The following is a 16362-nucleotide window of genomic DNA, read 5'->3' on the forward strand; positions in this document are numbered from 1 at the left end:
ATAAAAGACTAGTCCAAAAGTATGAATGAGAAGGAATGTGGTTACCAATTTCACATTTTTACTTGAACGAATTCCTTCAAGAAATTTTTTAATTTGGATAAGCAGTAGTAATTCCCTGTGTTTACAGTGTTTTTCCAGGACTGAATTGCCTCCAAAGAAATTTCCCATGCAATAGGAATTCTCCACTTTGTAAGTTATTTCTTTCTTATAGTTTGTTATGGGATATGACAAGGCACAGACTTTCATGATTGATTACGCCCCAACATTTTCGCATTTGATGGTGGGATCATATACGGATCCTACTGATCAAAATAATCTACAAAGCATAGAATTGAGATCTTCCAAATTTTTTTGAATGTTGTGGAGCCAAATAACATTTGAACAATTAATAGTTTCAATTATAAGATAAAAAATTATGTTCATTTTTTTGAGGGAAAAAAAAGAGAAAAAATTTAACTTATCCCTTCCCTCTTTAAGAGTGCTGGATTAAGATAGCTTGACTCCGGTTAATTAATTCAATTACCTAAGTTGATTAATTAGGTCAAATTACATGCAAATCGTGGAGGCACTAACAAATCACCAAATAAAACTAAATGTAGCAGAAATTAAATAGACATGGTCATTTGTTGACAAATGAGAAAAACCTTTCGCAAGGCAAAAATCCAACCGGGTGATTTTAAGGTCACTACTCCCAAAAATCAACTAATCAACAATCAAGCAGTTACAAGTATAAGGAGTCTTACCATTACCCTGCCCTATCCCAAAATACTTACAGTTGAACTCTTGCTCCAATACCCAATTTGGACTTGATCTTGTAGTAGTCTTCTTTCCCTTGATGCACAGATCTCCAATCTATGACTAACCCTTTGCATGGATCCCAATACGTGACTAACTCCAGCAAATTGAATGATTGTTGTTGCCTGCAAAGTTCTTCACTTCATCAACAATGAAGATCAGGAAGCACTTGGTTACAAAACCCTATATCGTACAAACGCAGAAGCTTCTCACAGAGAAAATAAAGCTCTTGGTCTCTATCTCCCTGTATGATGGCTCTTAAAATAAGTTTGATATATGTCTAGGGTTGTGAGAGAAGATACCCTAAACAAATACATCAACATGGGCCAAAATTCAAATTTGGAAATTCTGAATTTGTAGAGCTCAATAGATTGAGCTGGTGTTGAGCTTGCCCAGTAAACCTCGATAGATGCCATCTATCGAGCTATTTGTCGAGCTTCAGTAAAAATAACTTTTCTTCACTTATTTCTTGGATCAATCTTCATGTCTTTAATACAACCATTTGATATGTATCAAACCCAACTTAGATCTATCCAATTTACAAGTAAAGTGTGTTTTGACAAAGGATTAGCCAATTACATATAAAATATGACCCTAACAATCTTTCCTTTTGGCAATTAGTGACAAAACCACAAGCATAATTATGAGAGAAGTATAAAGCAACAATCTCCATAACTATTACAGAAATCAAAATTACATAAGTCTAACTAATACAATGAGCTCTTGAAAAACTTGGTAAGAAAAGAGATCATGGCATGAAAGACTTGCAACCTGTCTTATCTAAAACACTTTAAACAAGATTCATCAAGGCATAAAGTTTGAAACATAGACAAGTTATATAAAAGAAAAGACGTGTATTAAAGAGAGGAAAGAAACAACACATGTAAGATAGAGGTGAAGAACCATACATCATCATATGTATATAGAGAAGAAGTACAACAATGTATGAAAAGGTCACAAGACCATGGTACATGTAATGAGAAAGATACATCAAAATCTCACTACATCTCTCAAAGCACTCTCCCCCTAACTAATCTATCTCTATGCTCACTCTCCCCCTAACAACATGACTACTCTCTCATATCAAAACTACTTCCCCTTTTTGTCACGAGTGACAAAGGGTGAATAACTGAGAAACAGTCATCTCATCATCACTAGAAGAGCCAAAAGCATCATCACCGTCATCTCCACCAAAAGAATCCTCAACAAGCTCGGGTGAAGGAGAAGGAGAGAAACTTCCGAGACAAGACTGTCAATGAGCGATGCAACCAATTTTGGTGTTCATCTAACACATCTCATCAGAAATGTGGTCAAGACGACTACTAAAATCAGCACGCATATGCTAAAGCTGGTCCATAATGGCAACAAAAGATGCCTCCACTCCAGAAGAAGAAGTTGGAGCAGAAGATGAAGAGGGACAAGAGGCATAAACAACATCCTCGACAACACGGAACTCAGCCTCTTCCTGCTAACCTGGAGTGGGCTCCACATGAGGCCGCTTTGCAGCCAGCTGTGCATCACTCTTCCTAATATATTCCTTATTAATGGCACCAATGGAGTAAAAGAGAGGGGACAGAGGAATGGTGATGTGCAGGTGTGTAAGGATGCGTGTGACAGCTGAAGGAAAAATTAGTTTATCACGTGTAGCAGTGTCTCGATAGATATCTATCATAGATACTATCATGTATGAAGGAAAATCTATAGAGAGATTCTCCATGAGAGAGAGGATGAGCACAAGGCTCAGTGATAGTGTAATAGTGTGATTGTGGAGAGAGAACAAAGGTCATCACTATATTAAGGATCCGTGGACCCTTAGCAAATTCAGTGGTGGAGAAATTTAGAGTATCTCCCCATACCATGGCCTTCTCACAGAAGAGTAAGGCCAACTAATTGCGAGAGATGGTACGTAAAGGGTGACTAGGATAGTCTAGATGAGCTACCCGAGGAACACGTAGTATACTGGCAAGAAAGTCTGGAGTAACTACGATACGCGTACCTCTGAATACTATAGTAAACCGAGGAACAGAGGTATTAATGGCATGCATATTGGAGTAGAACTCCTGTAGGAGCACACCAGGACACCTTACGAGTTTCTCACATAAAGATTCCCAACCTCGAGAGCAAAACGCACTAGGTAAAGGAGCGTCAAGAAAATCAGATAGAATAATGTGGCATTCCAAATGAATCGCCCAGTCAATGAAGTTCTCGTAAAAGTCCTTTTGAGCATCCTCATTATGGAACCTCACACTATCGAGAACAGAGGGAAGAGAAGGAGACAAAGAACCATAGCGTCTAATTGGGTTCTTGGAAGGGACAAACTTTTTAGGTGTCATTTAGTTAGAAAACTAAGGGAAAAGAGACAGAGAGCAACCACAGCAAAAAGTTAAAAAAAAAAAAAAAAAGTTCAAGAAAGAAGGAAAGAATAATGCATGGTAATGCATGTACATGTTACGTGCAAACCAAAAGCATCATCGGTAAAAACCCAATCCAAACTACAACACACACAAAGATTAATCAAGCACACAATCGTAGAATGCATAAAATGACTAAGAATGCAATGCATGAGTGTGTGATAACAAAACAACAAAACCCAACCCAAAAATTTCACAAAAAACTCTAAGAAGCCCCCAAAAATTTCCCAAAATAAGAAAACCTAGGTCTAAATAATTGAAATGCATGAAGAATTAGAAAAAGAGGAGATTTAGAACACTTACAAGAAGTTTAAAACCGTATTTAAAGCATAAAACTTGAGGGAAAATGGATTTTAGAGAAAGAAGGAGGTTTGAATCGAGAGAGAAGAGAAAAGATCAAAGTATTTGAGTGAAAACAAAACTGGGTCGAACCTAATATATATATATATATATATAGAAACAGGCACCTCGATAGATCGAGAATGTATTAAGGAGGTGTCGAGAATAAAAGCTTGATAGATTGAAGAGGTATCGAGGAGGTATTAATGGCAAAACTGGCTCAATAGATCGAAGAGGTTTCGAGCTATCTATCGAGCAGAAAAAGACTTTAGGAACCAAGCTCGATTGATCGGGCTATCTGTCAAGATGTGTCGAGAAAACCAAGAAATTCTTGATAGATCGAGGAGGTATCGAACAGCTATCGAGCTTCTATCAAGAATCCAGAAAAGAAGTTTTTCAATGAGGAAAAACAACTTGAGATGAATGCAATCAAGAAAGACACCAAGCCAAGCAACAAAGAAGCATTTTAAGCACTCAAACACATCAACAACTCAAGATGTAAAGCACCTAGATCAAAACACACACTAAACTAGTCTAACTAATTTTTATTTTCAAAAACAAGTTAAGACAGTTTAGTAAGCTTATACTACTACATGTATTCCTTGTGATGGCCAAATCATATTGTACCCGTACAATAGTATTAAGAGTAGCAAAGAGTATGCGTGTTGTGAGTGAAACTTTTGCAAGAAGCATAAGTGTCTTATTATATGAAGAGTAATGATATAAGAGAATCAAATACATCCACACACAATCATAACTATTTGATGGGGACCATCACCTTGAGGTGCATCATATAACTCCCACATCTCTTAGAAACATGCTTGCAACTACATCTAAAAGCATTTTAATTCTTTTTTCTTTCCATGTTCTTTGTATATTTTTTCTTTAAAACATAAAATGACATAACATGCATGGGCATATAAGAGAGAAAAGAATTATCCAATTATGTAAGCCAAACATCTTGTTTTTGCTGTGCAAGTGCTACACCTTACCGAGCACAGCTTTTATGAATTGTACATAGATGTTTTATAATTGATGAGTTTAAATGGTGAGATGGTTATTTATGCCTTTCTCTTAGGATTTTATAGTCCTTCCAGTAAAAAAGAGTGATAAAGATGTGAATGATAAGAGATTAACCAAATCATACAAACCACATAAATGAGCCACAAAGCTCACATTGCTTAGTTGTGTATGAGAATGCTCATCTAAGTTACAAGAGATATAAAGTTGAGAAACTTTATTTCAAAGGCCATCTAAGGTACACAAGTACTAGTATACCCATACACAACCAGTTTTTTGTATTTTTTAGGTTTTCCTTTTTTTTAATTAATAAAAAAAATTAAACAAAATAACAAACAAATACAAGAAAACATCAAAAACTAGATTGACTCAAAACACAAAAAACAACCATGCATAAGAACAAGAAGGTGATAGAATCACTTGGAATCTTTTTCCTTCCAGACAGGAGGTTTGAATGGATAAGCTTTCTTTTGCATAAACCTTTGTTCAGATGAATGGGAAGGAGGGTTGAAACCATTGAAGTTTGAGAGTAACATGATAGCCTTGAGAAGTTCTTTGAGAGGAGTCAAAGAGGAGTTGATTTTGGCTTCCAAAGGATGACACACTATTGTTTTGTTGAGTGGCTAGCCACTTATAGCAATTTGGATGGTGTGTCCTAATGCTCCATAGTAATGGCAGAAATGTGGCTTCTTCAATTGAGACTTCTTGCTAGTAGAGCAATGATTATTTTGCTTAGTCTCTTTCTTTACGACCTTAGGGGCCACTCCTAGAATGAATTCTTCCTTATCAAGTTTACCCTCACTCACATTTTCAATTTTAGAATCAATTTCCACAGAGTTATTATTATTAGCAAGAGGGACAAAAATGACTCTATTTAAAGCATTAGAAGAGGTACCGCAAGAAGAGAAAGAATGATCATACTTGAGACCTATTTTGTCTGATGCAGTTTTCTAGAAGTTTAGCATTTCATCGAGCTTAGCACTTGAAGTCCTTTCCAATTGTGCTCTCACTTGAAACAATTTCGCATCTATTTTCTTGGTCTTTTCAGCCAGGAAGTTGTTTTCAAACCATGGTGCTCCAATGGTTTGATTGACTTCATTAACTTTGGTGGCGAGTCCTCTCATTCCAACTCCACTTCACTCAGCTTCTTTGTAGCATAAGCATTTCATGTTTCTCATAAACCTTGTACAGCTTTAAGTAGGCAGTATGGATGTCATCTTGATCGTCCATTTTCTCAAACTTGGACTCCATCAACTCTTCTTCCTCATCATCCAGCTCTTTTGCTTCCTTGGGAGAATCAATGGTTGCTATGAAGGCGCTCACTATTCCATGTTGATCACTGTCATTAGAATCTGCCTCTAGTTCTGTATCACTTAAAGTGGCAGCATGAGCTTTGCTCTTACCAATGGATTTAAGATATGTGGGACATTCGTGCTTCATGTGTCCATACTCTCGACATCCATAGCACTTTGGCCCAACAAGAACACTATTTCTTTGTCCATCATCTTTGAATTGTCTTTTGCCTTTATCTTGGTGTTTAAGCTGAAAATATCCAGATTGTTTGCAATGCTTGTCATTTGCATTGACATTCGCATTCTTGATAAACTTCTTGAATTGTTTGGTGATGTATGATTTGAACTTAGTGTCCTCATCTTCTGACAATTCATCTTTTTCATTATTCTTGACCTTCAAGGCCTTGTTCTTGCTTTTGCTACCTTTTCCAACCCTTACTAAACCTAGTTCATAGGTTTGCAGATTCCCAATTATTTCTGTCAAAGGAATAAAGTCAAGATCCTTTGATTCTTTTATGACAATAATTTTAGCATGAAATCTCTCTAGAAGAGATCTTAGGATCTTTCTTATAATCTTAGGCTCTGGAATCTGTTCTCCTAAACTAAATGTTGAATTCACTATGTCCTTAAGCTTGGTATAGAATTCATCAAATGACTTATCATTGCCCATCCTTATTTCCTCAAAACTGGTAATAAGCCTTTGGAGTTTGGATTTTTTAACAGCTTTCGTGCCTTTATAAGTATTCTAAAGAATAGTCCATGCGTCTTTTGCAATTTCAGTTGAGGAGATTTTCTTGAATTCCTCATTTGTCACAGTGTTGAACAAGGCATTCAATGCTCTACTATTAAAGTTTGCAGCTTTAATCTTAGTGTCATCCCATAATGCAGGTGGATCTGTAGGTTTGGTTGAATTGACTTCAACTACTAGCTAGACCTTCTCATTTAAAAACTGTAAAAAGGCTCTCATGCGTACTTTCCAGTATATATAGTTAGTATCATCAAATAAATGAGGAATAATCAGGGATTACCCACAATCCATAAAAAGATGGGTCAATGAATCACACAACAAAGATTAAAACCTAATTAGAGTGTGTCCACTCTGATACCACTTGTTGGGTTAAGATAGCTTAACCTCGATTAATTAATTGAATTACCCAAGTTGACTAATTAGGTCAAACTACATGCAAATCATGGAGGCACCAACAAATCACCAAATAAAATTAAATGCAACGGAAATTAAATAGACACAGTGATTTGTTGAAAAATGAGGAAAATCTCTAACAAGCAAAAACCGCACTAGGTGATTTTAAGGTCACCACTCCCAAGAATCCACTAATCAACAATCAAGCGGTTACAAGTATAATGAATCTTACCACTACCCTAGCCCATCCCAAAATACCAACCTACAGTTGAACCCTTGCTCCAATACCTAATTGGACTTGATCTTGTAGTAGTCTTCTTTCTCTTGATGCACAAATCTCCAATCTGTGACTAACTCTTTGCACTGATTATAGTACGTGATTAACTCCTACAACTTGAATGATTGTTGTTGGCTGCAAAGTTCTTCACTTCATCAACAATGAAAATTAGGAAGCACTTGGTTACAAAACCCTATGGCATACAAACGTAGTAGCTTCTCATAAAGAAAATAAAGCTCTTGGTCTCTGTCCCCCTGTATGATGGTTCTTAAAATAGGCCTTATATATGTCTAGGGTTGTGAGAAAAGAAACCCTGAACAAATTCATCAACATGAGCCGAATTTCAGATCTAGAAATTCTGAATTCATAAAGCTTGATAGATTGAGCTAGTGTCGAGCTTGCCTAGTAAATCTCGATAGATGTCATCTGTCGAGCTATCTGTCGGGCTTCAGTAAAATAGCTTTTCTTCACTCGTTTCTTGGATCAATCTTCATGTCTTTAATACAACCACTTGATATGTATCAAACCCAACTTAAATCTACCCAATTTACAAGTAAAGTGTTTTTTGATAAAAGATTAGCCAATTACATATAAAATATGACCCTATTAAGTTTGTCATGAATTTTTACAAAACCTAACATTATTATTGCAGAAAGTGGGTAGTTTGTCATGAGTTATTTCTTTAATTACTTAAAGATTTAAATCAATATCAATTTATGTAAAATAGCAATGCAAGTATGCATGAACTTTGCTGGAAAAGCCAGAAATTTTACCAACTTTATCTCTTATGGAACCAACTCTATGATGGACAAAGCAAGCCTCTTATTTTATACATGTGTGTTTGTATCAGAACCCGTACACACACAGCAAGTTTTTGCTTGCTGTAAGTATTTGTTTTAATATGATGACTGGAATGGCTATTTATAGGGCATACTTTATTACTTTCAATCATACTTGGAAATGAAAAGTAAAATATATTGCATTGGCATGTACCTTCAACATAATGACACCCTTCTAACCTCCAATCAACCTGATTATATTTATTCTGAACAGATAGTTGTATTAGCTTCGTTTGGGACAACATCAGTAAGTGAAATTGATTGAATTTATCTATAATGATGAGGGCAATCATAATGATTCTACAGATGCAAACTTCTCAATCAAGTGTGGTGGCCAAGAGATGCCTGCTGAGGGTACAGTGTACGAGGCTGAAAAGGAATCATCCTTTGGTCCAGCATGGTATTATGTTACTGATACAGAAAAATGGGCAGTCAGCAACGTGGGGAGGTTTGCTGAGAGAAATATACAAAGTTACGTTGAAATTACTTTGGCACAAGTCATTGCAACTAGCACCCCAGAACTTTACCAGACTTCAAGGATGTCCCCAGGATCACTTAGATACTATGGCCTAGGTCTTGATAATGGTCTTTATAATGTAACCTTGTTTTTTGCGGAAACTGGTTTTGATTATCGAAGCTCTCAAACTTGGAAGAGTCTAGGGAGGCGTGTATTTGATATCTACATTCAGGTAACTCTAGATTGCTTTAGAGAAAAATTATATTTCATTCTTTGACTAAAGGTCATTACCTCCTCCTGTAGAGTTTCTATAATACAATTTCTATTTATTTGCATAGTGTTCCATTTTAATTCATTCAATTATAATTATAACATTCTCCTATAATTTCTTTTCTAGGGTCATCGAGAATTGAAGGACTTTGACATATCAAAGGAAGCAGGTGGGGTGGAGAGAGCAATTCCGAAGAATTTTACGGCTACTGTGTCAGAGAATTATCTTGAAATTCATCTATTTTGGGCTGGTAAGGGAACCTGTTGCATACCTGTACAAGGTTATTATGGGCCACTAATTTCAGCCATTCATGTTGTTTCAGGTAATGTATATGATATGATTTATGAATTGATTTGTGATGTTTTTAACTTGATTATATACTGCTAATTACTACTGATAAATAATTGCTCAGATTTTGTATCTAATGTTCCTGAGATTCCACCAAGCAATCGAGGAATGAAAAGCAGGTTGGGTTTGATTGTAGGAATTGCAGTCCCTGTTGGAGTCGTGAGCATGATTTTGATATTTGCATTTATTTACTTGAAGCAAAAATCACATCAGTATTATGATGAAGGTAAGAACATAACAGCAGTTGTGGAGGTACTGGTGAAATACAACCTAAGAAACACTAATGGACTCTGTACCACTCACTTTTGACTAAATCCTAGAATAGGTGTTGGAAAAGTATCAGTACTATTATTGCTTGGATAATGACGTGGATCCTTTTCGTGAAATGGAATAAGGGTCTGGACTAAATAGTTTTGGCAGGTCATATTATATGAGACAGGCTCAAGATTTCTGCATAATTCATATCTTTAAATTGAAATTTCTATGTTACTGACACCAGTACCCAAAAAAAAAAAAAAAAACAGATCTTCAAAATATATAACTATGACAATAATGAAGAGTTTAAATCAGTTATCTAGACCCTCTCTTGCTTGAATGTGCAGAGCTTCTTGGAATAGGCCTCCGACCAAACACTTTCAGTTATGCTGAGCTGAGAAGTGCAACTGATGACTTCAACCCTTCAAATAAGTTAGGGGAGGGGGGTTTTGGCCCTGTTTTCAAGGTAAAGTACATTATTGTATGTAATGGTGGATAGTTAATTAAGTTCAATGACAAAATTAAGTCAGCAAAATCTACAACTAAATGGTACTAAAAACAACTAAAATATACTTCTAAGAAAGTAATTACGTTTAAAATAAAAAATTAATGTTTCCATTGGCTTAAAAAGTGGGAGATTTGTGCACTAGGTAGAACCTTTTTCATTAAAATTGTTATTAAGTGTTTATCTTAAACATTTTAGCTAAAGTTAGTAATGAAGTTTTGCCATGGTATTTGTCAGAGTTCATTAAAAAAATAAAGTAGTGCAACATTCAAGGGAACACACCAACATTCCTATTGTTGAACCAAAAAACCCTGAATTTCACTTTTCATGTCACTGATTTATACAACTTCACAGGGCACACTAGCTGATGGGAGGATTGTAGCCGTGAAGCAATTATCGGTAGCATCTCACCAAGGGAGGGATCAATTCATTACTGAAATTTCTACCATATCGGCTGTGCAACATCGCAATCTTGTGAAATTATATGGATGCTGCATTGAGGGAGATAGGCACCTTCTTGTTTATGAATATCTTGAAAACGGAAGCCTTGATCAGGCACTATTTGGTAGGACCATATTTTATGCTCATACCATTCCTTTCGATTGTTATGAAAATCTTATGAGAGAGTGATTGAATATAGATTAAGACACGAAAAAAATAATATCGGAGAACCACTTTGGTTTTATGCCAGGTTGGTTTACTATGTAAGCTATTTTCTTAATTAGACATCCAATGGAAAAGTATAGAGAAATCTGTAAAGATTCCTGTATGGTTTTTTTTGACTTAGTGAAATCATATGATAGGTTACTTAAAGTGGTTATGTGGTGAGTTTTAGGGGAAAATAGTTACTTTACTGTATATTAAGTTGATTAAGAATATGTTTGACAAAGTTGTAACTAGTATGAGAATAAGAAAAGGCATCACAAGTAAGTTTCTTATCACTATAGTTTTGCATCAAGGATCAACATTAAATCTATGTCTCTTTGTGTTGGCTACGGATGAGTTCACTAGATCAATTCAACATGAAGTCCTCTGATTTATGCTTTGGGAATGGTATAGTTTTAGTGGATGAACTAAATGTGGAGTCAATATCAAATAGAAATTTAAAGAGATGTTTTAGAATATAAAGGATTTCAACTAAGTAAAACTGAAGTAAAATACATAGAATGTTAGCTTCTTACCGATATAAATAAAGATCAAGAGTTGTAAAACTTGAGGGTACTAAAGAGATACCAAATAGTTAGTGCTTTTTATTTATTAGATCAAAAATTCATAGGGAAACAATAGATGAAAAGATGAGAGAGAGTCACTTGAAATGGTTTAGTTATGTGTAGAGGAATGTGATTAATATTCTCATTGATAGTAGTTGTAAAAGAACCATGTCAATTAAGGAAGCAACAAAGAGTATGATTTTGCATAAGATAAAAGGGCAGAAAAGATTACATGTGTATGATCTTGATTAATTTGTGGGGGATTCATAACCAACCCCCAAGTTTTGGGAGTAAGGTTGTATTGTTGTTATATTATTAAGCATTGTCAATTATGTTTTGGTCCATTCCCAAATATTTTGAAGTAGCCCAAATCTCCTATGAAAATATGTTTTTTCGCCCCAAGACATAATCTGATTTTTCCACTCTCTGATAATCTCTATATGGGAAGCTTTGTATTATTGCAGTACAATAACTCCTGAATCAGACATTTGATTGATTACTCTTAAATCTAATTGGATGGGAGCCACTACTAATGCAGGTAAAAGTAAGTTGTTTCTTGATTGGCCTACTCGCTTCAATGTTTGCTTGGGAACTGCAAGAGGACTTGCTTATCTCCATGAGGAGTCAAGGCCAAGGATTGTACATCGAGATGTGAAGGCTAGCAATATTTTGATTGATCGAGAATTATGCCCAAAAATATCAGATTTTGGATTGGCAAAGCTTTATGATGACACTAAAACCCACATCAGTACCCGAGTTGCAGGGACCATGTAAACTCCTTATCCATTTTGTCTTTAATAGCCTTTTTTATATTGTATAAAGGTGCATAATGCAGCATAAGATATAGATCTTTATATAAGTACCTTAAAATCAATCAATAATTATTAGATTGATTAGAAGAATGATTAACTATTACAAACTTCACCTCAAAAAAAAAAAAAAAAAAACTATTTCAAACTTAAGGATGCTATTGGAAAGTGTTATTTTTTTCATTACTAATAATTATGTCATCTATGGAAATTGAACCTGATTAGATACACTGACGGTTTTGATAAACTCATATTTTAATTTTAAATCTTGTAGAGGCTATTTGGCACCAGAATATGCAATGCGTGGGCACTTGACTGAGAAGGCTGATGTTTTCGGTTTTGGTGTTGTTGCTTTGGAGATCCTCAGTGGGAGACTAAACTCAGACAATAGTTTGGACACTGAAAAAATTTATCTCCTTGAATGGGTATGGGAAATGAATTTTTTCTCTCTTTATCCATTTCTTAAATTATTGTTTTTGTAAAGAAAGTTCTTATTTGCTCTCCTTGTCATGAATCACCAGGCATGGACTCTACATGAAAATAACCAGATTTTAAGGCTGGTAGATCCCACATTATCAGAATTTGATGAAAATGAAGCTGCTCGAGCGATAGCAGTGTCTTTGTTGTGCACACAAGCGTCACCAAACATGCGGCCACCAATGTCCCGTGTTGTGGCCATGCTTGCAGGAGATATTGAGGTAGGCATTGCTACATCAAAGCCAAGTTATTTAACTGATTGGGATTTCAAAGATATAACAAGCAGCTTTTTGAGTGAAGAAGATAGAAAGCATCATGGGGATAACACTGATCAAAGCCAACTTGGTGATCCATTGCCTTCTCCTATAAATGTTACTGAAACCATACTTGGTGGCATAATTGAAGATGGAAGGTGAAAAAAAATTTCTTTGTTGCAGTCACTCAGGAACACCGCCTTTGCTATCTAAGGCACTTCAAATTCAATACTCTTTATACTTGACTGGCTTTCACCTTTCGCAAATGATAATATGTGATGTCATGTGTGTAAATACTAAGATATTTGTCTTGTCTTGTATCATAATTTCGACCAAGACATGAAATTTTTATTCTTAAGGAAGTTATAGGCCTGTAGCATCATAATATCGATGTGAAATCATATGCTTGACCACAATTTATTTACTACCGGAAATTTATTTTGACATTTCCAGTCTTTTTCACTATTTATCCTATAGATGAAATGGCATATACGGAGCATGAATGCGACAGAAATTTGAGATTTCACAAGATTGGTGAGTTATGCACATAGGCAACACAAAATTAGCCTTGTATGACTAAAGTGGATTAGACTTTAGACCCTCCCACCAACATTAAATGAAGGACTGCATCAATCTTACATTTCTCACTGACTCACTCAATAGGACTGTGAGCTATATAGACAAATAAATAGGCAAGATATCTTTGAGGTACTTGCTCGTTTGGTATGTAGAATGGGCAGTGCAATACTTGATAGTGTGGATACCAGACTGACGATTCACCCCATTTTTCGTTTGGTGATGAGTGTGTGGGTACCTTCCCTGCATGTGCATTTTGCATGTGTTAGGTAATTGACAGTGCATGGACTGTAAATTAAGTGAATAGAATCACCACCACTCTTCCAAATTTTTAATGTGTGATTGATCACTTACGTATAATCGATTTTAACCTTAAACTTAAATTGTGAGGGTGCTAAGGTAAGCTTTAATAAAATCATGTATTAAATAAAGAATTCAAATTACAAAATCAATGATTTAGTTATGCATGAGTAAGGTATTAGGCACCTTAGAGATTTTGGTGCCCATTAAAATGTGGTACTTAATTTTAAGTTTTAACTATCTCTTGTAAATTTTTTTTTTTTTAAATCTCATCTAGAAATGTTAAAATGCTAACAAATGGAGGTATCAATCTATATATTACTAAAAGCTGAAGCGTGGTATTTATTGCTACTGAGTTCTTGTTGCGTCACCTCATCGCCACGTCATTTGCCACATAATTATTATTTATTATTTATTCATATTTTTTTTACAAAAAAATACATATAAATAGATTATTGATTTTACACATTCATCTTTGTCGGTTTAAACATATATATATATATATATATATATATATATATATATATATATCTTTTTTATTTTTTCAATTTTCCTATAATTTTTTTTACATTCACTTATTTTTTAAATATTTACATTTTCTTCAACATTTCTTCTTTCCTTATCTTTTCATCTCTCCACTACCCTCTACTTTAATATTGCTATTCATCTTTCTTTTCATCTTCTTTTATTTGTCTCTTCTTATCTCTTATCTCTTACTATAAATTTGTTACTCTTTTCCATTTTTTGCATAATTTTCTCTCACAAAAAGGCTCTCTCTCTCTCTCTCTCTCTCTCTCTCTCTCTCTCTCTCTCTCTCTCTGTTTTGGTGGATTTTTATTTTTTATTGCATCTCTGCTTTAGGTTGATAAATTTTTGTGTTTTTAAGAAGTCTAATTTAGGTTGATACGACTTAGTTTTGTGTTTTAAGTTATTATTATTATTATTATTTTGCTCTTTGATTGTTAAATTTTATCCGATTACATTATAAAAAATTAAAGATAGTAGATAAAAATAAAATAGCATTCCATTACATACCATAATTTGGATAATTTAGTATTTATTGTTATATCTTTTAATTTTTCTTATTTTTTTCTTCTCTTCTATTTTACTCAATATTGAAATTCAACCACATCCTCCATATCATTAAAGATTTATATTTTCTCTCTCTTTTTGTTTTAAAAAATATAAAATGAAATATTTTACTTAAATTAAAATAAAATAAAATTGTGATCATCAAATTGTATTCATTTTTTTTTAACATTTACACTTTCTCCTTCTCTTTACCTTTTCATCTCCCCAAACATTCTACCTTGATATCACTCTTCCTCTTTTCTTTTATCTTCCTTTATTTTGTTTCTTTTTATTATCACCCTCTTAGTATAAATTTGTCATTCACTCTTCCATTCTTTACATAATTTTCTCTCACAAAAAAATAGTTATTTCCCACTCTTTCTCCCTCAATTGTTTGGTGGATTTTTATTTTTATTTTTCTTGCATCTATATTTTAGCTTGATAAAGTTTTGTATTCTTTAGAACTCTATTTTGGTTGATGGGATTTAGTATTGTGTTTCAAGTTATTTTTTTATTTTTTTTATGACTTTGATTGTGAAATATTATCATATTGCATTATAAATAATTAAAAATAGTATATAAGAATGTACTATTATTATTTTACATAGAATTATTTGGATAAGTTAGTGTTTATTGTTATGTATTTTTTTTTCTCATATCATTTTATTTAACATTTAAATTCAAACACATCCCCCATATATATCATTAAATTATTTATATTTCCACTCCTTTTTTATTTAAAAAAATTTTAAATATAATATTTTGCCTAAATTAAATAATTAAAATTGTCCACATTAAGTGGAGTAATGCTAGGGAAACACTCATTCTCACACCCAATGCATCAAAGGAAGAATGAAATACAAAACAAATCTTGGAAATCTAATGAATAATGCTAGCTCTCATTTATCGTCTTTGTTATGCAAATCATTAGTTAGTAAATATATGATAATGGTAAGAAGCGTTACAAATGAGATCACTAGAATATATATATAAAATTAATTAGCCACTATCATTATGGAGTAGTAGTCTATAATTTTACACATCCAAAAAAGTGGAATACATAGAGTTTTCTTAAAGGTATGTGTAAAGATTCACTATATGTGTGTGTGTGTGTGTGTGTGTGTGTGTGTGTGTGCGCGTGTACGCGCGTGTATAAAGGTAAAAAAATATATATTTAAGGTTTTTATTAACTTAAAAACTAATGAAAAACCAATGGTTAATAACTAAAATTATAGTATTAATAAAATATTTAATGAGACCATCCTAAAAACATTATCACGCGCAACGCGTGGGTATGCAACTAGTATATATATAAAAGCAGAGACCTTATTCGGGAGAGTATGAGGTTCTGCCATGTGGCACACTTTAAGAAGACTACTATTTGTTTCATTTGGTTTATTGTTTCAAGCCTTTTCCTCTTTCTCACACACAAAAAACTATTTGCATTTCCATTCAACCTTTAAATTTCTACTCTTTTATATACATATGCCCACAATCCTTCATGTTACCCTATCTCAAATATGTACTTAGGCTTCGTTTGAGAGTTCATAGGGGAATGAAATAGAATAGAATGGAATGATCATAAGGGAATGGAAAGGAATGGAATGTATTTAAGTAAGAGAAAAGAATGGTATGGAATGAAATTAAGTAACCTTAATTAGATGTTTCAAAATAAAGGAATGGAAATGAATGAAAATAAATGGAATCATTTTAT

General features: G+C 33.9%; 1 protein-coding gene across 2 annotated transcripts in view; it reads left to right on the forward strand.

The window, feature by feature from the left end:
• LOC142636731 (putative LRR receptor-like serine/threonine-protein kinase At1g56130) overlaps window positions 1–13127 on the forward strand; it is a 29150-nt gene extending 16023 nt beyond the window's left edge. The window contains exons 16-24 of one of the 2 annotated variants that reach the window (XM_075811018.1): window positions 128–189; window positions 8421–8803; window positions 8969–9164; window positions 9255–9416; window positions 9793–9911; window positions 10305–10515; window positions 11700–11931; window positions 12245–12395; window positions 12492–13127. In XM_075811018.1, the coding sequence (XP_075667133.1) occupies window positions 128–189; window positions 8421–8803; window positions 8969–9164; window positions 9255–9416; window positions 9793–9911; window positions 10305–10515; window positions 11700–11931; window positions 12245–12395; window positions 12492–12863 (1888 nt within the window). In that variant the 3' untranslated portion in view covers window positions 12864–13127. The remainder of the gene's footprint in view (window positions 1–127; window positions 190–8420; window positions 8804–8968; window positions 9165–9254; window positions 9417–9792; window positions 9912–10304; window positions 10516–11699; window positions 11932–12244; window positions 12396–12491) is intronic. The other variant, XM_075811019.1, reaches the window with a different exon arrangement.
• Window positions 13128–16362: the final 3235 nt, after the last annotated feature.

This window comes from Castanea sativa, chromosome 5 (assembly GCF_040712315.1).
Source record: "Castanea sativa cultivar Marrone di Chiusa Pesio chromosome 5, ASM4071231v1".
Lineage (NCBI taxonomy): Eukaryota > Viridiplantae > Streptophyta > Magnoliopsida > Fagales > Fagaceae > Castanea > Castanea sativa.